At 35.5% G+C, this 22,483-nt stretch overlaps 1 protein-coding gene across 7 annotated transcripts in view; it reads left to right on the top strand.

Moving 5' to 3' along the window:
• Positions 1–22,483, top strand: part of RPS6KC1 (ribosomal protein S6 kinase C1) — a 171,823-nt gene that overhangs the window by 95,471 nt on the left and 53,869 nt on the right. For 6 of the 7 annotated variants that reach the window (XM_045983238.1, XM_045983237.1, XM_045983240.1 and 3 more), the window contains one exon: positions 1,040–1,132. The exons of the other annotated variant lie outside the window; for it this stretch is intronic. In XM_045983238.1, coding sequence (XP_045839194.1) covers positions 1,040–1,132 — 93 coding nt within the window. The remainder of the gene's footprint in view (positions 1–1,039; positions 1,133–22,483) is intronic. 7 annotated transcript variants of the gene reach the window in all.

Genomic DNA, 22,483 nt, shown 5'->3' with positions numbered 1-22,483 from the left:
ATTTTCCACGGGGAAACAGTGTTTTCTGTATATTCTGATAGATTTCTGACAACAAACAAGTCTGCTTTGAGGATACATTAAAGGCTTTGTGTCTCCTGTCATCCTCTGTAACATTACCATTTTACTGTACAGATTAGTATGACATTGCCTTCCCGTTGTAAATGCTAAATGGAGGTGTCTTTGGAGTTTATTTAGACTAAAGTTGTACTTCACTGACAGGGAAACACTAAGACTTAATGGCTGGGAAGTTCGGATTTTTCTTTTATTGTACCTTACTCTGAAATATCCTTTCCTGTTTTCACTGATCTTTATCATAGTTAGCAGACCAAGTTTTCCACAACACACATGTTCATATATTTAAAAAAAAAATTGTCTTCTCCTGTAAATCATCTCTGGTCTTAAACAACCTTGGTGTAACAATTATTGGTTATATGAGGGAGTTTCTGCATTTCTCACAGTTATTGAAAATTCTTCTGGTTAAACTTGAATCTGCCAGTTCTCTTAAAATACGTAGTATATATTTATAAAGTAACATTAAAAGGACTATAGTTTCATGATGGGAGAGAATGACTTGTGTTGCCTCTCTCCCCAGGTTTATTGATTATTACATTGTTTTTTAGTACTCCCCTTCTAAATTACTCTTGAGCCATCTGGGGTAAATATAAGGCTGTGATTGATGGTTGGCTCAGTTTCCCATTTGTTACAATGTTTCATTATAGCTGTACAGTTTTGAATTGAATTATTGCTCTAGAAACTATACCAGCTCATTATTTTTTCTTTTTAAAATTTTGTTTTCAGTGTTATCATGATTTATTTACTTGCAACTTTTTTCTTGCTTTTTCTTTTTGATTTTCTTTCTTTTTGATTTTATTATTTTTTTTATTTTACATTACAGACAAACAGAAACTTCCTCCTTTCATCTTTCCATTCTCTGATTTATGATAAATTTAGTTTCCTTTGGCCTGGCATTTGCTTCAGCAGGCAGTCTTCCTTCAAGTACCTCCCTGATTGATGTATAATCTTTGATATCTTCCATTAGCCTCCAGGATCACTAAGTTCAAGGCCCCCTTGGAACCTAAGGAGCCCTGCCGAGGAGCTGAAGGCCTTCAGAGTCCTTGGGGTGATTGACAAGGTAATTCTTCAGTGTCTCTTCAAGAGTTCCGTCATAAATCGACTGCATGCTGACATTATGTCTTTGAAGCTTTGGATCTTAAGGATATGAAACAAAAGGAGAAAATGACTCAAATGCATCTGCACTTTAAAATAACAAAAGCTGAAGAAGAAAAAGCTTTTATCTAAGCAATTCATGTAAGGTCATGCAAAATATATTTGAGCTAAAGGAGAAGGTGCATATTTGTTGGCATTCAAGTTGAGTAAGGGTTTGGTTTTATAAACTTGTTAGAGCAGGGTAAAGATACACTTTTGTTAGTTACAAAGACTTGTTAGCCAGTAATTTTCAACATTAACTGTAGTCAATCTAATGATCAAAAAGAAAATTGGCACTCTCCTAAGAACTACCATTTACCGAATACCTACTGTGTGTCAGGCCGTGTATTAGGCATTTCATGTAAAACAACTTACTTAGTTCTTCCCACAACCCTGCTTTTTCCATCATGGTAGGAAAATGATAGATAGAACAGGGTAGTAAGTAACTTGCCCAGAAGTCACACAACTAGTTTAGGGTAGTACTGGAATTCAAAGCTAGATCTTTGTGACTCCGAAAAGCATTCCCCCCCCCAGTACACAAAACCCCCTCTTTATACACACATACTTCAGTATCTGGAATAAAAATAAAGAGATAACAGGGACACCAACAGGGGTGCCTGGGTGGCTCAGTGGATTAAAGCCTCTGCCTTCTGCTCGGGTCATGATCCCAGGGTTCTGGGATTAAGCCTTGCGTCGGTCTCTCTGTTCAGCGGGGAGCCTATTCTACCCCTCCCCCTCTGCCTACTTGTGATCTCTGTCTGTCAAATAAATAAATAAAATCTTTAAAAAAAATAAAGAGATAACAAGATATTTGCTATTGAGTTTCCCCAAATTTGGTGACATCTCAGATACATCAAAAATACACAGTACTGGCTGAGAGCTTACAAGTGTAATTTAAAAAACTGTACACAGTAAATCTTGTTTTAAATGTATTTATCAACCACCACCTCACCTTTTAGAGTAAAAGAAAATGCTTTATTTGTTATTAAAGTATAAATTTAGCCCTTTTAAAAAATATTAACCACCTTTTATGAAGCACCTTAGTGTTCATTTGGAACTTACTGTTCAATGAGCAGTTCTTATGTTCTAAACTATGCATGTGATTTGTTGCTAAAACTGAACAATAAGCAGTATATCCCAGGTAAGTTAGGAACTAATGGTTTGTGAAATTCTGAAGGGAGTGTCAGGTTGGATATTACATGAAGCTCTCAGTGTCTTATTAAATTAAATTAAATTAAGCATAATTTTTCTCAAATAAATTCGTATAACTGAATTTTGACTTGAAGAATGCTAAACAGTAGCATTTTCAATCTGAAATATTTCTTTAACCATGTTTTTCCTAGCTTTTTCAGTTTGGAGAACATTCTATTTGAGAGTGCAGAGAAGAAGCAAAGTAGGAACTGAATAGTTCCTAGTTTCTTGGATTTCTGTGCAAGCAAATACACTTTTTTGATGTACAGTGTCTGTTCCCTCTCTTTGATGTATTTATTTTGATAAAGTATGATCTTTCATTGCTATGCTCTAATCATGAGTAAGTCACCTTGAAGTCCTGGTAATATCTGGTAATATAATATATGAGTCTCACATGTTTATCCAAACAAGCACTTTCAGCAGTGGAGGAATTCTTAAATTCAGTGCTGAGGCACAACTTGCCGCTGTCTTTATTCTCTTAACCTGGGAAGTGTGTTTGGTGTTGAGAAGGTGACATTTAATTCTCTAAGTAGAGATAAGGAAATACGTATTTGGGAATTAATAAGCTTTGCAAAGAATCTTTAAAAATTTGCAACAGAGTCACTCTTTGTAAAAACATTGTTAGATTTTTAAAATTTTGAATTATTTTAAGATAAATTCTTTTCAGCTTGGGTTTTAGAAACTGGAAGTTTGGAAGAACAGTGTTGAATACATTGAAATGGCTAGCAGATACACAGGATATATTAATCTAAGCCTATACAGATCACAGTTTCTCTAATTCTGTTTCATTACAGTATTTGTTCTTTATGAGTTATTTTGAATGTTATTGTCTATAAACTTGGGAAAATAAAACGTCCCTAGAAATGGGGTTTTAGACTTTTAAATAGAAAGTAAATCAGATCTTCTCATCAGTATCTAGACTGTAAGCTCTATGAGAACAAGATCTTGTCTTTCTTGTTCTCTGTATTCTCAATGCCTAGAATCATACTTGACACATCATGGGTCCTTAATAAGTATTTGTTGAAGGAATAAATTGAAACATAAATAATTTTAAATATATCATATGTAGAGTGACACCTGCTGGTATAATGTGAGACTGCTCTCTATTAACCATTGTTCAAGACACTCAGGTATTTGCACCTGGAGAGATACTCATTCCATAGCTGTATCCTGGTCTAGTATTTAAAGAGAAATAAATGACTTTTTCTTCAGCTGGGATAATAAACTCCTCCATTAACATATATATTCAACAAGGAATTTAAGCATTAGGGTTCTTGGAATAGAAATAAACGGATGTACATTTAGAAGCAAGAATGACAAAGCTAGTGCAGGGACCTTCAAAATCATATACAAAAAATAGCTGAAAAATGAGGTATGGTTTACCTGATAAAAACATGTATGTACTTCCTATTTTTGAGGGCTCCCCAGGATAACGTGATTAAATAATGTTTTGTTCAGATCATGAGGATTAAAGAGGATATTATGTCTAGATCAAGAGGTGCGAACTATGATCACCTTAGGCAAACCAGGTTGTATGGCTTTTCTGGAAAAAAGATAATGAAGGATAAAGTTTGCTTTTTAATATCCCTATAGGATACAACCAGAAATAAATGAGTACAAGTTTTCAAATTTTAGGTAATGAGTAAAGATACCTTTTAAAAATTAAGATTGGCCAAAGGCAGACTGGATTCCATTATACTTGTTTTTGTCATTAGAGATGTTCAAGGCTCAAGGGTCATTGGTGGGGATGTTGTAGAAAGAATTTAAGCACTGGATGGATTTTTACATTAGATAACTTCTAAAGATTTCTTTTAGCCCTCAGAGTCACTTAAACATAGTCTTCATGTAGTAATAGCAAGGGAAAGTGGAAATTGGTAGAAAACCAATACTTTGATGAGAAGGATGGATTGCTGTTGTTTCCACTGAAGTTTGTGTATGTGTGCATGCAAACTTTGTGTTTGTGTGCATGAGGTATGTAAATATAGGGTATGTATATGATTGCATGTATGAGGATTGTTTATATACAGGTAATTTGCTGTTGAATTAGAAGTCTGGATGGGTCATTTGACGGAGAGTAGAATGCCCAAATGCAGGGAGAGTTTCTGAGAAAGTTCGTTATTGAATAACTTACCTACAAAAAGGTTAAAGGTATCTGTAGTCTGGTAAATAGTAATATGCTATTGGCAGTTTCCTGATCTTGATATTGTGCTATAGCTATATAAGATACCACCATTGGGAGAAGCTGGGTGAAGGGTACGTGGTACTCTACTATTTTTGCAACATCCTGTACATTTGAAAAAGGGTTAAAAAAAAAAAGACTTGGAGGACACTGACTTAAACAGCAGAGTAATAATACCAAGATATGCTCTCTTCATGTCCAGTTAACTCTTCTGGGTTGTGTGTAGCCGGAGTCCTCCTGCATATGGGGGTGTGTCTAGTGTTTACCAGGTCAATTAGTGACGATAACTGGGTTGCTCATGTTCATTCCAGCTCCTTAAAAACAACTTTAGTAGGATGCTTGATAAATCATTGTTATAAGAGATGCCACGTACTTTGTAAAAGTGATCATTATTACATGAAATGCTTTGGCATTTTGTAATCAAGATAGCTTCTCAACTTCATCTCAGGCCTGGCAGGCAGAATCTTAGTTTGACTTGTCGTTGGAAAAGTACAATTTTAGTTTAAATATTTTTGAGAAAATTTGTGTAGGTTGTTCACATTGAGTAGATGTTGAGAGAACCTTAAAAAATAAGTACAGGGTTGCCTGGGTGGCTCAGTTGGTTAAGCTTCTGACTCTTTAATTTCAGCTTTGGTCATGATCTCAGGATTGTGAGATCAAGGCCCACATTGGGCTCCACGGGGCATGGAGCCTGCTTGGGATTCTCTTTCTCTCTCTCTCTCTGCCCTGCCTGTCCCCCAACTCACATACATACTCTTTCTCTCTCTCTAAAAAAAAAAAAAAAAGTACTTATTTTTTAAGCTTCCTAAATAATATTTTCTATGATGATATACAGATAGAGTGTCCTTATTGGGAACCAGACGCATCAGTATTTGGGTATTTGCTTATTGAGAGAACATGGGGTTAAACTGGATTAAAAGGAATTTGTCCTTTATTTAAACAGTGGGTCAAAAGTATTACCTAAATGATATCAAATTACAAGTGTTGCACTTCTACTTTCGGAAAGATGGAGTTGCTTATAGAAAGAGATCCATTTCTATACGTTTTTCTGCTAAGTATAACTAAAACTCTAGATGTTAGAAAGAAATACAGAAGATTGGAAATTAGAGAGTAGAAGGAAGACTGACTAAGAACCGTGGGATCCAATGACTGTAGTGGTGAATTCCCTGTACTTGCTTTTCCTCACATACTCCAGGCTGGATGTTGGAGAAATGGGCACCACAGCAACGCTAACAGGAACAGACCAAAAACAAACTTAACAAAACCCTGCTCTTTTTAGCCAAAGGACTGTGAAATGGGAAGCTTAGTGAGACAGAAAACTTTTAGACAATAACCACTCTACTCCACCCAACACCACAGAAAAACTTTGGCTTATAACATATCCGAAATATCCAGCTTTCTGTAGAAAACCATTGAGAATCAGGGCACCGGGGTGGCTCAGTTAGTGAAGCATCTGCCTTTGGCTCAGGTCATGATCTCAGGGTCCTGGGATTGAGCCCTGCGTCAGACTTCCTTCCCAGCAGGGCGTCTGCTTCTCCCTCTCCATCTGCCTCACCCCCAGCTCATGCTCGCCCTCTCTTTCTCCCCACCCCCTCTCTCTCTCAAATAAATAAAATCTTAAAAATTATTGAGAAAAGACACTGAGATGACACAGACAGCCATAATAAAAATGTTTTGGTGAGCAATTACAAAAACATACGAAACAAACAAAAAATAAGAAGTCTCAACAAAGAAATGGAAGATATAAAGAAAAGCCAAATGGAAGCTTTAAAACTAAAAAATACAATGAGAGAGGCAAAACCGAACCTCAGTGGACTCAACAACAGAATGATAGGACAGAGGAAATAGTGAGTTTGAAGATAGGACATTAGGAATTACCTAATCTAAGGAGAAAATAAAATGGCAGGGCGGGGGGATGAACAGAGACAGGAACCTGTGAGACTAAATCAGAAGTTCTAACTTGCATTTCATTAGGATCAGAGATGAAGAGGAGAATGAAGGTGAAGCTGAAAAGTATTTGAAGAGATAATGGCCAGGCATAAACCTACAGATTCAAGAAGGTGAATCCAAAAAAGGATGAATCCAAAGCAGTCCATGGCAAGGCACCTCATAGTCAAACTTCTTAAAAACTAGACAGAAAAAAATTTGAAAGCAGCGCAAGGGAAACAGCACTTCACCTATAGAGGAAAAAACAGTTTGAATGACAATGGATTTCTCATCACAAACCACTGAGTCCATAAAAAATGGCACACCATTTTTTAAGTCCTGAAAGAAAAGAACTGTGTCAACCCAGAATTCTGTATTCTGTGAAAATATTCTTAAAAAATGAAGGGGGAAATTGATCATTCTCAGATGAATGAACACTAAGAGAATTTGCCACTAGTTAATTTATCCTAAAAGAATAGCTAAAGTAAATTCTGTAAACACAATGGAAATATTAAAAGTTGGAATCTTAGAACATTAGGAAGGAAGAATGAACAGTGAAAAGGGTAAATGTGAGTAAATACTTTCCTTTTCCTCTGGAGTGTTCTAAAATATGTTTTATGGTTTAACAAAAATTGTAACTGACCTATTTCTAAATGTATGTAGAGAAAATATTTAAGACAATTATGTTATAAATGAGGGAGTATAAAGGGATATAAAGAGAAATAATTTCTCTACACTTCATTTGAAATGGTAAAATGATGACGTGAAAAGACAGTGGTCTTATATAAATATAGTAACTAGAGCAAACACTGAAAACGCTATAAAAAGATATACTAAAAAAACACTATAGATAAACAAAATGAAATTCTAAGAAATGTTAAAGTAATGCATAGTAAGGCAGGCAAATGAAAACACATAAAAAACAGAACAAACAGAAAACTTAAACTTAAAGGAGGCTCCAGAGCAAAGAAAATGATCAGAGCCAGAGAGGAATATTATGTAATGATAAGAGTCAGTCCATCAAGAGCGCACAGCAGTCCTGGGTATGTATACAGAAGACGTTGGTTGTTGACTATATAGTTGAGTGAATACAAAAGAACATGCTAGAATTGATTGAGGGGGAAAAAGTCGATGAGACACAGCCAAAGCATGCTGACAGGAATTTTTATAGCACTAAATGCTTGCATTAGAAAAGAAAAGTTCCAAATCAGTAAAAACTGTAACTCCCCCTCCAAGAAACTGAAAAAGAACAAAATAATCCTTAAGCAAGCAGAAAGAAAGAAAAAGAGTAGTGGTCAGTGAAATTGCAAATAAAAATCATAGAGAAAAATCAGTGAAACACAGAGTTGGTTCTTTGCAAAGTAAAATTAATAAACCTTTAGCAAGACTGACAAAAATAAATGAGAAGACAGAAATTACTTGTCAGTAATGAAATAGGATAGTATTGCAGGTCCCACAGATATTAAAAAGAAAACAAAGGAACAGTACAGACAATCCTATACATGTGAATTTGATGATTTAGTTGAAATGGACCAATTTGGGATGCCTGGGTGGCTCAGGCCATGATCCCAGGGTCATGGGATTGAGTCCCGCATTGGGCTCCTTGCTCTGCAGAGAGTCTGCTTCTCTCTCCGCCTCTGCCTGCCACTCTGCCTGCTTGTGCGTGTGGTGTCTCTCTCTCTCTCTGACAAATAAATAAAACCTTTTTAAAAAAAGAAATGGACCAATTTGTAGAAGAGCATAGACTATCATCCAATATGAAGTGAATAATTTGGATAGTCCTATTACTATTAAGAGCATTGTATTTACAATTAAAATACTCCTAGAGTGAAATCATGAGGCTCAAATGGTTTTACTGGAGAATTTTACTGAATTTTTTAAAGAATTAACACCAATTATGCTTATTCTTTTCCAGAAAATAGAAGGTGAAATAGTTCCCAGTTCATTTTATGAGGTCAGTGTTGCCCTAATACCAAAATCAGAAAGCACACACAAAAATTTACAGGTCATTATTTCTCATGAGTGTAGATACAAAAATCCTCAAAATATTAGCAAATAGAAATCAACAGTATCTAAAAGGAATTATGTACTGTGACCAAGTAGGGTTGATTCCAGGGATACAAAGTTGGCATAGTGTTTGAAAACCAGTCCGTGTGGCCATTAAGGAGGGCATGTGATGTGATGAGCCCTGGGTGTTATATGCAGCTGATGAATTATAGAATACTACATCTGAAACTAATGATGGCTAATTGAATTCAAATAAAAAAAATCAATCAGTGTAATCCAACTACAGTAATAGAATAAAGAAGAAAAATTACATGATCATAGAATTGATGCAGAAAACATTTAAAAAACTTAACACCAGTTCATGGGTGGGGGGAACCTCTCTGAAAACTAAGAATAGAGGGGAACTTCTTCAATTTGGTAAAGATTAGCTGCAGAAAACTTAGAGCTAATGGCATGCTTCATGGTGAATGACTAAATGCTTTACCCCTTAACATCAGGAACAAGGCAGATTCTTAGCACTTTTATTAAACACAATATTAGAAGTTCTAGAAAATGCTATTCAAGAAGATAAGGAAATAAAAGGCATATAGATTGGAAAGGAAGAAATAGAATTGTCTGTATTTGAAGACGACATAACGGTTTACACATCAAAAACCATTGGAATCTACCAAAAAAAATCAGAACTAAGAAGTGAATTCAGCAAGGTTGTGAGACATAGAATCAGCATACAAAATGTTATATTTCTGCATACTAACAGTGAACACATAGAAACTGGAATTAAAAATACGGTACTCTTTATAGTCATAAGTGATACACAATTTTAACGGAATTCCTATCAGATTTTCAAGAAGGTTTTTTTGTATGCATATTGATGTAGGCGAGATTATTAAAACATGTATACGGGAAGGTATAGGAACTATAATTGCTAAAACAATTTTGTAAAAAGAATAAAGTGGTTATAATCACTTGACTTGATTGTAGAAGTTTCATAGGTACAACAGTCAAGACCGTGCTATTGGTGTACAGAGACACACATAAATTAGTGGGACAGAATAGAGAATGTATGGCCAGCTGACTTTTGACAAAGGTGCAAAGCAGTTCAATGTAGGAAGGATAGTTTTTCTTAACATAGAGTGCTGAAGCAGTTGGATATCCATTGCCAAACAACAACAACAACAAAACCCCCAAAAAACCAAACCTTTGGACTGTATCTCACACCTATACAAAAATTATCTCAAAATGGATCACACATTTAAATGTAATTTATAAAACTTTTAGAAGTAAACATAGGAAAATCTTTAGGACCCAAGCGTTGGTTTATAAGAGGTATCGGACATGTTGCTGAAAGCATGATCCATAAAAGGAAAAATTGACATATTAGACTATCAAGATTAAAAACTTTGGGTCTGCAAGAAGTTTATTAAGAGGCTGAAGAGATAAGGTACAGACTGGAAGAAATTATTTGCAAATTGCATATATTATAAAAAACTCATTTAGAATTTATATAGAATCTTGAAACTCAATATTAAAAACCCAAACAATCCAACTAGAAAATTACCAAAAGATATGAAAAACCATTTCACCAATTGAAATTATGGTAAATTAGCACATGAAAAGATGTTCAACATCAATAGTCATTAGAGAAATGCAAAATAAGATCACAGAGATATCACTATAAACCTATTAGAAACCTTCCTTTGTAATAGCCCCAGTGTGGAAACAACCAAAGTACCTTACAGTAAGTGAACAGTTAAACTGTAGTGCATTAATACCACGTGATATTACTCATCAATAAAAAGGGATGAACTGTGAAAGTACATGAATGCATGAAGTTCATTATTCTGAGTACAAAAATGCCACTCAAAAATAATTATACCTTGTATAATTCTATATATATACATTTTCAAAGTGATGAAACAATCTAATATTTCTCTTCTTTCATTTCCCATAGTTCATTCTTTTTTAAAGGTTTTATTTATTTGACACAGAGAGTGAGAGCACAAGCAGGGGGACCAGCAGGCAGAGGGAGAGGGAGAAGTAGGCTTCCCACTGAGCAGAGAGCCTGATGCAGGATTCGATCCCAGGACCCTGGGGTCATGACCTGAGCCAAAGGCAGACGCTTAACTGACTGAGCCACCGAGGTGGCCCTCCCATAGTTCATTCTATTTAAGAATTGAGGTAGTATAGGACAAAGACATATAAAAGAATTTACTAATAAGGCACATGGATTAATAATTATTGCTACAATTTATTGATTACATATTACAGTGAAAGTGAGCTGATTTAATATGGTTCCCTATGTTTTGAAAAATTGTATTCTGTTGTAATCTTTAAGAAATCATCCCTGTGAATGTTACTTTATAATAAATGTATGTTATTTTGTCGTATATTTAAGAAAACAATATATCCTACTATATTGTTAGTATTTAGTTTAAATATGTAAATATATTGTCAAAATAGTAGTTTACAGTAAAAATTCTCAAGTTAGAACCTGCAAATACCATATAACTAGTGTGAATACATTATAGTATATTCAGCTGTACTATAGCTGTAGATACATTTAAATGAAGTTGTCCGTTACTGTGGTTTTGTGTATAACATGCTACTAATAATTTTGGTGCTGAAAACCTAGGTTTACAAATACTTAAAAATACATTTAAGAATTGGGGCATCTGAGTGTCTCAGTTGGTTAAGCATCCAACTCTTGATCTTAGCTCAGGTCTTGATCTCAGAGTCATGAATTCAAGCTCTGCACTGGGCTCCACGCTGGGCATGGAGCCTACTTAGAAAGAAAATACATTTAAATACCAGTGTAAATACCTTCTGGTTTCTGGTCTGGCATGGAAAGAACTTGGAAGGCTCCACTCCATCCTAACGAGAAGTAAAAAGCTGAACAAACTGGAAAATTGACAACTCTTCTTAGATACATAAGAGAAGTGAAGTCATAGGGCAAATGGCTGCCCCTAAATTGGAGAGACAGACATACAGATACAGAGAATCACTGCTTACTAGAGCAGAAACCTGCAGGGGAACTGGTGCCTGGGTAGAAAACCAGATTGTAATTGACAAATTGCTGGAGGCTTAATGGGACAAGTCTGAGAGTTAAAAACTCCAGGGGTTGCCTCCATACTCCTGTGAGTTTTACCTTTTGGGGCTCTACCAGGTTCTCACAATGAATATTGGAGGAAAATCCCCTCAAGCTTTCATTGACAGAAGGGGAAAGTAGCCATAACCATTTTGAAATAACTAGGGCATTTTATTCATAACAAAATTTGCCTTCCAGAGAAATGATTTTACCAGAGCCTAACCAGTGAGGTTTTATGAGAGCCTAACTGGCTTTGGGGAAGGGAAATACCCAGTTCTGGGCAGCTTTAGTCTTGGGTGTAGGGGAAGCAGAGTGCCCAGCTTTAATCCCTGTTCAACCTTCTGGTGGGAGGAAAGAGAAATACCCAACTCCAGTCCCCTACAACCATTTAGTTCTACCTATAGCTGGGGAAAATCTGATAGGAACTTGTGAATTTCACAGCACAGGGCCACAGGTTTACTAAATGACTGAGACTTAATCATAGGGCTGTAGAAATCTTTTCCTTCCTCCAACATCTATCTTACCACATCACTAAAGGCCTATTTATTGGAGTTCCTTTTACCTTGTACATCACATTCATCTTTCAACAAAAATTACAATCTATGCTAAGTGGCAAAACAAGCAAATAAGCAAACCCTCCCCCACCAAACAAACAAGCAAGAAAACCCACAATGGTTTGAGGAGACAGCTAGAATCAGAACCAGACTCAGATATAGAGGGATATTGGAATTTATCAGACCAGGAATTTAAAACAGCAATGATTAATATGCTGTGTGCTGTGACAGAAAAAGTAGACAACATGCAAGAACAGATGGGTAGTATAAGCATAGAGATGGAATTTCTAGAAAGAATTTTAAAAATGCCAGAGATAAAAAATACTATAACAGAGATGAAAAATGCTTTTGATTGGCTCATTGATAGACTGGACAGGGCTGAAGAAAGAATCTCTCAGCTTGAGGATATGTTAGATGAAACTTCCAGAACTAAAAAGCAAAGAGAATAAAGACTAAAAAAATATGGAACATCCAAGAACTGCAGGATAACTGCAAAGGGCATAATATACATGTATGGGAATACCAGAAGATGAAGAAAGAGAAAGGAACAGTCTTTTAAAAATAATAATGACAACGTGTTCAATTATGTATGCTTATGTATGTATATGTATATACTTATATATACTTAAGTGTAAGTGAAATGAATAAAAGCAATGATACAAGAGATAGGAGAGATGAATTAGTGGTATTTTTGCTATTATAAAATATTTGCACTACCTGAGAGGCAGTATAGTGTTATTTGAAAGTGGACTTGGATTAGCTGTAAGTGTGTATTGCTAAACTCTAGGGCAACCAATAAGAAAAGTGAGAAAAAAAAAGGTAATTGATATGCTAAAAAAGGAAAGAAAACGGAATCATATAAAAAGCTCAGTTAAAGCCACAAATGGCAGAAAATGAATGGGAGAAAAAATAGGAACGAGAAGAGGGCAATGAATAACAGGGAGAAATGTGGTAGGTATCCAACTTTATCAATAACTGTAAACATGAGTGCTCAAAATGCACCAATTAAGAGACAGAAATTGTCAGAATTGATTAAAAAAAATAAAAAGAACCAACTCACCCAATAAGAAACTTACGATCTGAATTGGCCTATATCTATTAAAGAAATTAAATCAGTAATTAAGACTCTTCCAAAACAAAGTATCAGCCTGGATGGGTTCACTGGTGAACTCTACCAGACTTTTAAGGAAGAGATTATACCAATTCCCTACAATCTCTTTCAGAATATAGAAGCAAGGGGAATACTTCCTAACTCATTTTATGTGGCTAGCATTATCTTAACACTAAAACAAAAGCTATTTTAAGAAATAAAGTTTATAGATCAACATCTCTCATGAACATAGGTGTAAAAACTCTAATCAGATTATTAGCAAATTGAATCCAATATAGAAAGAGCTATACACAATGAATTAAGTGGGATTTGTCCCAAGTATGCAAGGCTGGTTTTAACATTTAGAAGTCAGTTAATGTAATTCAGCATACGAACAGAGTAAAAACAAAACTAAAAATCCCACATTGTATCAATCAATACTGAAGAAGCATTTGATGTAGTCCAGCATCCATTCATGATAAAAACTCTCAGCAACTTAGGAATAGAAAGAAACTTCAACTTAATAAAGAACATTTACAAAAAAAACCCTACAGCTAACATTCTGTACAGTGAGAAACTTGAAGATTTTCCACTAAGATCAGGACCAAAGCAAGGATCTTCCCTCTCAGCCTTCCTTTTCTCAGCCCTTCTCCATCCTAGGCATCCTCACTGATGAATAAGACAATAAAAAGAAAGATACGTGATAGGAAAGGAAGAAAATTTGTAGATGACATAATTGTCTATGTAAAGAATCTACAAAAAATCTTCTGGTACTAAGTGATTATGGCAAGGTTGCTGTATGCAAGGTTAATATACAAAAGTCAGTCATTTTCTTATGTGCCAAAAATGAGTAAGGGAAGTTTGAAATTAAATACACATACACATGCACATACACAAAAACACAGTATCATTTATAGTAGCTCCCTCAAAAAATGAAATACTGGGGTGTCTGGCTGGCTCAGTTGATAGAGCATGCAATTCTTGATCTCAGAGTCTTGACTTTAAGCCCCATGTTGGGCATGGAGACTACTTAAAAAAGATAGTTATGAATCTGACAAACTGTGTATACCATCTATATGAAGAAAACTACAAAACTCCAAGGAAACAAATCAAAGAAGAACTAAATAAATGGAGAGGTATTCCATGTTCATGGATAGGAAGACTATTCATGTCAAGATGTCAGTTCTTCCCAGTTTGATTGATATATTGAGTTCAATCCCAATCAAAATCACTGCAAGTAATTTTTTGGATATTGAGAAAATGATTATAAAGTTTTTATTGTGTGACAAAAGTCCAACATAGTATTGAAGAAAATCTAATACAGTATTTAAGGAAAATAACAAACTCAAAGGACTAACTCTACCCAACTTCAAGACTTTCTGTAAAGCTACAGTAACTAAGATAACTATAAAGAATAGAGAGATTCATGTAACAGAGTAGAGTACCCAGAAATAGATGTACATGAATAGAGTCTAGGGATCTTTGACAAAGGAATAAAAGCAGTACCATGGAGAAAAGATAATCTCTTAAACAAATGGTGCTGGAACTCTACACTCAGTGGACATCCACATGAAAAAAAAATGGACTTAGACACAGACCTTAAATCATTCAACAAAATGAACTCAAAAGTAGATCATAGACCAAAATGAAAACACAAAACCATAAAACTCATAGAAGATAAAACAGGAAAAAATCTAGATGACCTTGTGTATGGCAATGACTTTTCAGGTCACCAAAGGCATAATCCATGAAAGAAATAATTGGTAAGCTATACTTCCATTAAAATTAAAAATGTATGTTCTACAAAAGACACTGTCAAGAGAATAAGACAAGGTACAGATTGGGAAAGAATATTTCTAAAAGACATATTTATATAAGGATTATCCAAAATATGTAAAAAAAAACAACTCTTAAAACCTAACTATAAAAATAAGAATAACTTGATTTTTAAAAAAAGGGCAAAAGTTCTGAACAGACGTTTCCCAAAGAAAATACATAGATGACAAATAGACATTTGAAAAGATACCCCACATCATTTGTCATCAGATATATTCAAACTTAAACAAACACAATGAGATACCACTATATACTTATTAGAATGGCCATAATTGGAACCTTGACAGCACCAAATGCTGACAAGGATACTGAGTAACAGGAATTCTTTCATTGCTGGTGGGATTGTAAAATGGTATAGCCATTTTGGAAGACAGTTTGGTGGTTTCTTACAAAACTAAACATAGCTTCAACATATGATCCAGCAAATCCCTTCTTGGCATTTGCCTTAAATGAGTTCAGAGTTTTATTTCCACACCAAATCCTGCACATGGATGCTTATAGTAGCTTTATTTTTAATTGCCAAAAATTGGAAACAATCAAGATGCTCTTTCGTAGGTGAATGGATGAATATACTGGGTTATATCTAGATGATGGAATATTATTCAGTATTACAGGAAATGAGCTATCAAGTCATGAAAAAACATGGAGGAACCTTAAATGCATATAAGTGTAAGATGATGATTGGAAAAGGTTGCATGTATTATTTTAACTATATGACATTCTGGAAAAGGTGAAATAATGGAGACTGTAATAAATCAGTGGTTTCGGGGGCACCTGGGTGGCTCAGTGGGTTAAGGCCTCTGCCTTCGGCTCAGGTCATGATCCCAGGGTCCTGGGATTGAGCCCCGCATCGGGCTTTCTGCTCAGCAGGGACCCTGCTTCCCCCCCTCTCTGCCTGCCTCTCTGCCTACTTGTGATCTGTGTCTGCCAAGTAAATAAATTAAATCTTAAAAAAAAAAAAATCAGTGGTTACAAGCAATTGGGAGGAGCGAGATGAATAGTGGAGACAGGATTTGGGGGGGCAGTGATGATATTATAATGGAGGATGCATGTCATACATTGTTAAAAACCATAGAATGTACAACAACGTGAGTGAACCCTAATGTAAACTGTGGGATTTGAGTGATGATAATGTATCACTGTAGGATCATCACTTTCAACAAATAGAGCAGTCTTGTGCAAGATGTTCATACTAGTGGAGGCTGTGGTTGTTTGGGGTAGGGTGTATATGGAAACTACACTTTCTGCTCAATTTTGTTGTGAACTTAATTCTAACATATGAAGTCTAGGGGTGCCTGGGTGGCTCAGTGGGTTAAGGCCTCTGCTTTCGGCTCAGGTTATGATTCCAGAGTCCTGGGATCGAGCCCCACGTCAGGCTCTGCTCCGCGGAGAGCCTGCTTCCTCCTCTCTCTTTCTGCCTGCCTCTCTTGCCTCTTGTAATCTCTGTGTGTCAAATAAATAAATAAAACCTTTAAAAATAAATAAATAAATAAATAAAAATAAAATATGAAGTCTTATTTAAAACAAAAAAATCAATACAGGAATTTCCATGTTTGGTGAAAGCTTATGGGACCTTCAACAATGCCTTCACCTAAAATTTCATGTAATAGTTGATGTTAAAATTGTAAAAGATACAGGAAAAAATTGTGGTTGTGAGCACACTGGTTCTGACAGCCAGTTAACCATTCCAAATGTGCTTCAGATCACGATAGCTTTTTATACTTTTAGTTTTCCAGAGACCAAACTCTTAGGATTATATAGTACTTCCATACCACACACTATTCTAACCTCTCTATGAAAACTATTTAATGCTCTTAAACTTCTTACAGGTAAGGAACCTGAACTCAGAGAGGTTAAATATCTTGTCTAGGGACACTAAGCAGAGCTAGGGTTTGGCCCCAAGATCATCTCTTTTAAAAAACCAGAGATCTCTAATTATTCAGAACTGCATTTTATGTGATGATTATAACATTTATGTCCCTTATCAACTTCTTATTATTTCAGTGCATTATTCCTTTGGTTTTGCTTTTTAAAAAAATCAGGGTGTCCTTATTAATAGAAATGAAGAATAACATTTTTTAAAACTATGGCAGTCAAAAACCTCCATAGTGACTAATAGGGTTTTGCTGTAACTAATTGAATGTCTGAGTCAGGGTCTCATTTGAGCCTTACCAACCACCATGCATAGTTTATTTTATTTTATTTTTTTTTATGGGTTTTTTTTTTATGGTTTATTTTATAAACACTTTGATGCTTTCAAACTGTATTAGCTTAAAGGTAAAAATATTGAAATAATTATTATATTTATTAATTAAAACATTAGATATTGAAATATACACCATTACCACCTTGAAGTGTGAATCTCAGAAATTCTGTGTGATCCAGTTGGGAAATGTTGTCCTAAATTATTCTCTTTAATGGTTTCATACTATTCTACCATATACTGTAATTTATTTAATCAGTTCCCTATTGTTTGGCTCTTCAGGTTGTTTTCCCATTTTTCTCTGCCTGTGATGAATATTCTTAGAGGTAAATTATCTCCTATTATGATTTGCTTAGTATACTTTTTCAGAGTTGGAGATCATGAGTCAAAGAGTATCCATGTGTATAACATCCAGAAATATTGTACTATTATACTTCTACTAGTAGTATATAAGAAGACTTATTTCCTAACATCCTTACCAACAAATGGCATTTGCTGGATGAAAATTTGGATTTCATTATCATTTTAATATGCAATTTTAATTGCTAATGAGGATGAATTTTTAAAAACATTTATTGGCTGTTTGTGTTTCTCCTTTTATGAAATGACTGTTTCATTTCCTTTTTCCATATTTTTTTATTAGAGGATTATGTTTTCTTAGTGATTTTTAAGACTTCTTTATTTAAAGGTTTGTAAACCTTTGTTTTGAATTTGCAGGAGTTTTTTTTTTCACGTTTTTTCAACACAAAATATTCTCATTATGTATATTGTTCATTGTAGAAAAGAAAGAATAAATAAGCTAAACTAAAGAAGATGCAGTTTACCCATAACTCTGCCACCTGGTGAGAATCCTTTTTACATTTTAATGTATATTTCCAGGTCTTTTTGTGTGTGTGTTTATACATACACCTAGGCCCCATTAGCTTATGGTTTATGGTTTCAAATGAAGTCATAAAGACACTAACAACTAAATTATACTGACTTTTAGCTCTTACCATTATAGTGGGACCTCCCTCTCTTTCTTCCCCACCCCAGAAATATTTTTGAGATTCTTCATGGCCTCATATGAATTAAGAATGAGTCTGTATCTACCGGAAACTCCCGTGTTCTTCTGCCATCCTTGTGGTTCTCCAGGATTTCTCTGATGGTCCCACATCTGGATTACACATTGTTCTTCATTCCCAGTTGGACTCGTAATGCTCCAGCAGAGTATTTATTTAAGTGTCTGTATTTGCCCCTCTCCCATGTTAAAACCTAAGTTCCTGTAGGGTGGGGACCATATTTGGTGTGTTTATTGTGCTTTTATCCATGGCTAGTACAGTGCTCGCACATAACAGGCATTCAGTAAATATATGTCAATTTGTTACGATGGGGGTGGGAAAAGACCCTTGCCCATCAATTAACTTTTTAACTTCATGTATGATGTTAAATTTTTTAATCTTCTCATTCTTTTTCTTCATGATTTGCCTTTAGTGGTGTTGATTTGTTTCTTTTTAATAATTAGAGAACTTTTTGTATCCTTTGTGTTTTCATAGCACAACAGTCAAAAGTTGGTTATAGTTTTCAGTGCTCGTGATTCTGTAATCCCATTTTAGCATTGTTAGAATATACTGGAATAGATTACATCAACATCTTTGAACTCCCTCTTCTAGCAGCCTAAATCTGCTAATCTTCAAAGAAAAACAGTTTTTCACAATTTGCTATGAAACAAATTTTTAATGTAATTTTTATAATAGTCTTGAAGGAGTGTGTTGATTTTGCAAGTATTTGCACTTTCAGCGCCTGTAGTATCTGATGCCACATTTCAGAGAATAAACCTCTCGTCTTCTGCCAGGAAGGGGGGCAGCTCCCTGGCTGGGTGTGCGGCAGCAGAGAGGATGTAGATTTTTTTTCCAGTCTTGTTTTCAGCAAAAGCTGGTACCTCTCATTTCTGGATTTCTGCAACAGGAATCAGCTTGTGTTTTGTTCCTGCACCTCAAAATATACTACACCTGCAGGATCACAGCAAGAGGGTAGTTTGAACTGAAAATCGCCAAAATACTCCTCTCTGTGCTCCCCTCCCCCTTCCCTTCTCTCACAGTGTACACTGTGGATTATTGGCAGGGTACTTTGTTGTAGTCCATGAAATTGTCAGTTTCAGAATGAGTGTTGTATCTTTGTATTTCATAGGTGCTGTAAAACATTTTGGAATTTGTATTCTTATAGTAAATACATTTCCTGTGTCATATGAAAACACCGTGACATTTTAATCAGTACTAGAAGTTCAGCTCCATCTGCTACAGAAGTACAAAGCTCATTTAAAACATTTAAAGGGGCATTTGGATGGCTCCGTCAGTTAAGCATCTGACTCTTGATTTGGGCTTAAGTCATGATCTCAGGGTCCTTAGATTGAACCCTGGGTTCTTTCAGTGCTGGGCACACAGCCTGCTTAACACTCTCTCCCTCTGTCTCCTCCCCCCCTCCCCCCGCCCCCCATTTAAAAATAATAGCATTTAAAGCTTTCTTGAGGCATTTTCTTCTGAATTGGAGTCAGGCTACCTTTGACATTGGCAATTTAGTTGGATATGTATTGATTGACTTGAAGATGTAGCCTTGTATCATTATCATTATAAGATTGCATCTGTTAACTCTCTCTGTACATACTGCACTGCTTCTGAACACTTTGTAAAAACTATGTAGACGTATTTCCTTTTTTAATTGCCGTTTTCAGGGCCTATAAATTGATTTGAGTATATTTATAGAGCATATCTGGCAGCAGAATGGAAATACTAAAGCAGAGTATGAATGGATATAGTTAATAGCAGCACTCGAGTATTAGGTTTTTCTAGCAAATGGAAATGGAAGGATCTAAAGCTGCACACAACAGACTGTACTTTTAATTGAATTTTCATCTAAATTTAACAGTGTCGAATCATTATCCCAGGTGAACTTAAGAATTCAAACCAGAGAAATAGAATAAATGGTTTCATTATGGAATTGAATGGCATGAGCTGAACTTGGGCCTGAAAACCCAGAAGTTTAGAGTTTTAACCTCTCTTTTGCATAATCTCTTTGTGGCCTTGGGCAAGTCACTTCACAAAAACAGAAAACAGACAATCACAATGAGAATGACAAAGGTGTAGAGATCCAGCTTTTAAAGCATTTGGATCTGAGAAGAGCCTTCTAAGTGGATGTTTTTCCTAGCTCTTCAACGTGTCTGTTTTAAACCCAATTTTTCTGTCTTTTATATTCTGCCTTCTACTATATTTATATCCAGTTTTCTTACAAAGACACCTGTCCTTTGGAAACAGGTTTTCTGAAGTGATAGATGTATAGGCCTAGGATTTGAAAAATTATACAAAGTAAAACTTTTTTCATATATGTATGTAAAAGATACTTATGTGATAACTTTATTGTTCACTAAATCTCACATTCCTGTTAGGAGACATCATTGAGGAATGGCTTACTTACATTCATTGACATTTAACTGATAGGAATATAAAAGAGTTTATGTTTGTGGTTGAAGTAATTACTCCCTGGATTATTTTCTAGAGAATAATGTATATTTTGCATTGCCTTAGGGTAGGACCAGAGTTAGCTATTTGCTAAAGATGAATAATCCTGGGGTTTGGCTAAGTGACTTCTAGATGGGAAATGGAGAAACATGTTTTGAGTCCTTTTTAATCTTTTCTGATCTTTACAATAGTCTGTCAAAGAAAATAAGCTTTGCCCCCTATTTCAGTTCCTCTTGAAGAAATGAAACTATATGGGAATGAGCGGCCTTTGCATTTTGAATAAATTAACTTGTATTTGCAAATCTGTTTTAGCACCACCAAAATGTGCTTATTTTCTTTTTCTAATACTATGATTCATAATATATTCATAACATACCTTCCAAGACAAAGTTATTCTGGTAGCATTTATTTTTAGCTATCACAATGGCAAGCTATGATTCTTAAAAAAATCACCATGATTATTATTGAAGTTACTAAGTATACAAAGGTGTAAATTGAGTTCACGGTGGAGGTGGGCATTCCACAATACAGTGTTGTATTAGGTTATGGGGACCACAGGTAGTTGCACTCAACATATTAGGGCCATATTCAGTTTAAATAGAGGGCAGGACAAATGGACCTGATTATGACAGTTCTTATGGTACATAAATACTTAATAATGTCCTAGTTTTAAATTATAACTAATTCCCTACAGAAGCTTTGAAGAATTTTTTAAAATCTGGATTAAGATTAGAATTACTATAAACCAGATGCATCTGTTGCCATTGTAAAGCCAAGAATTAAAAGATGCTTTTGGTATTATTTTCTAAAAAATATTTTCTGTATCGATTTTTCTGACTGAATTTAAAATGTGGAAAAAACCTGCCACAAACTCCAGAAAGCAAAGACGACGTACAGGACAACTTCCTATTGGTCCATTTGTTTCAAGATGAATATATGCTGACTATCCAATATCATGATTGAATATAGCCAGGTTCTTGAGATTATCTGTTTTTCATAGTCTAAAAGATGCTACAGTATTTTGTTTGTGTGTGGAGTATTGTGGCAAACAATGATTGATGGGGTTTTGGAATATAAGGGAGGTTTGGTGGGGTGAGGTCCGGAGCTGACGGCTAAGAAAGAATACTTGAGCCGTCTGTGGTGCAGAATGGTGGTTTATTCAAGCAGGGGGACAGGACCCGTGGGCAGAAAGAGCTGCTGCAGGGGCTGTGAGGGGTGGCTGCTTATATACAGCGGGGTTGGGGGAGGTAAGGAAAAAGGGAGATTTCAAGAGAACTTTCATATGCTAAAGAGGACCTACAAGATGCTGGAGGCCTTGTCCTGGTCACGTTAAGGTTGTTTTTTCCCTCTCTAGTAAGGCATGAACATGAAGACAGGTTGGAGATTCCAGGATGAATGTCACACAGGTCCCACCCTGGAGTGTGCAGTGGGGGGGAGGGGCAGGGGGCGGCGGTTGCAGGATGTCAGCTTTGTCTTCAGCCAGCCTTCTGCTCCCATCAGTAGAATCAAAATAAACGACCTTTTTGGGTAGCCAGAAATCAGGGTTTTTAATTGCTATTTTGTAGATATTATTAAACCTCATCTCAAAAAGTACATTTTCCCTGAGTAAATTTGGAATATGTATATGATGGAACCTAGAAAGCAAACCTTCCAGAACAAAGTCCCTTATTTTATGAGTGCATAAAAAACCCTTTATTATTATTTGTAAACTG

The sequence above is a fragment of the Meles meles genome, chromosome 17 (genome assembly GCF_922984935.1).
Source record: "Meles meles chromosome 17, mMelMel3.1 paternal haplotype, whole genome shotgun sequence".
Classification (NCBI taxonomy): domain Eukaryota; kingdom Metazoa; phylum Chordata; class Mammalia; order Carnivora; family Mustelidae; genus Meles; species Meles meles.
Note: the sequence above shows the minus strand (reverse complement) of the source record. Positions and strands in the feature narration are given on the sequence as shown.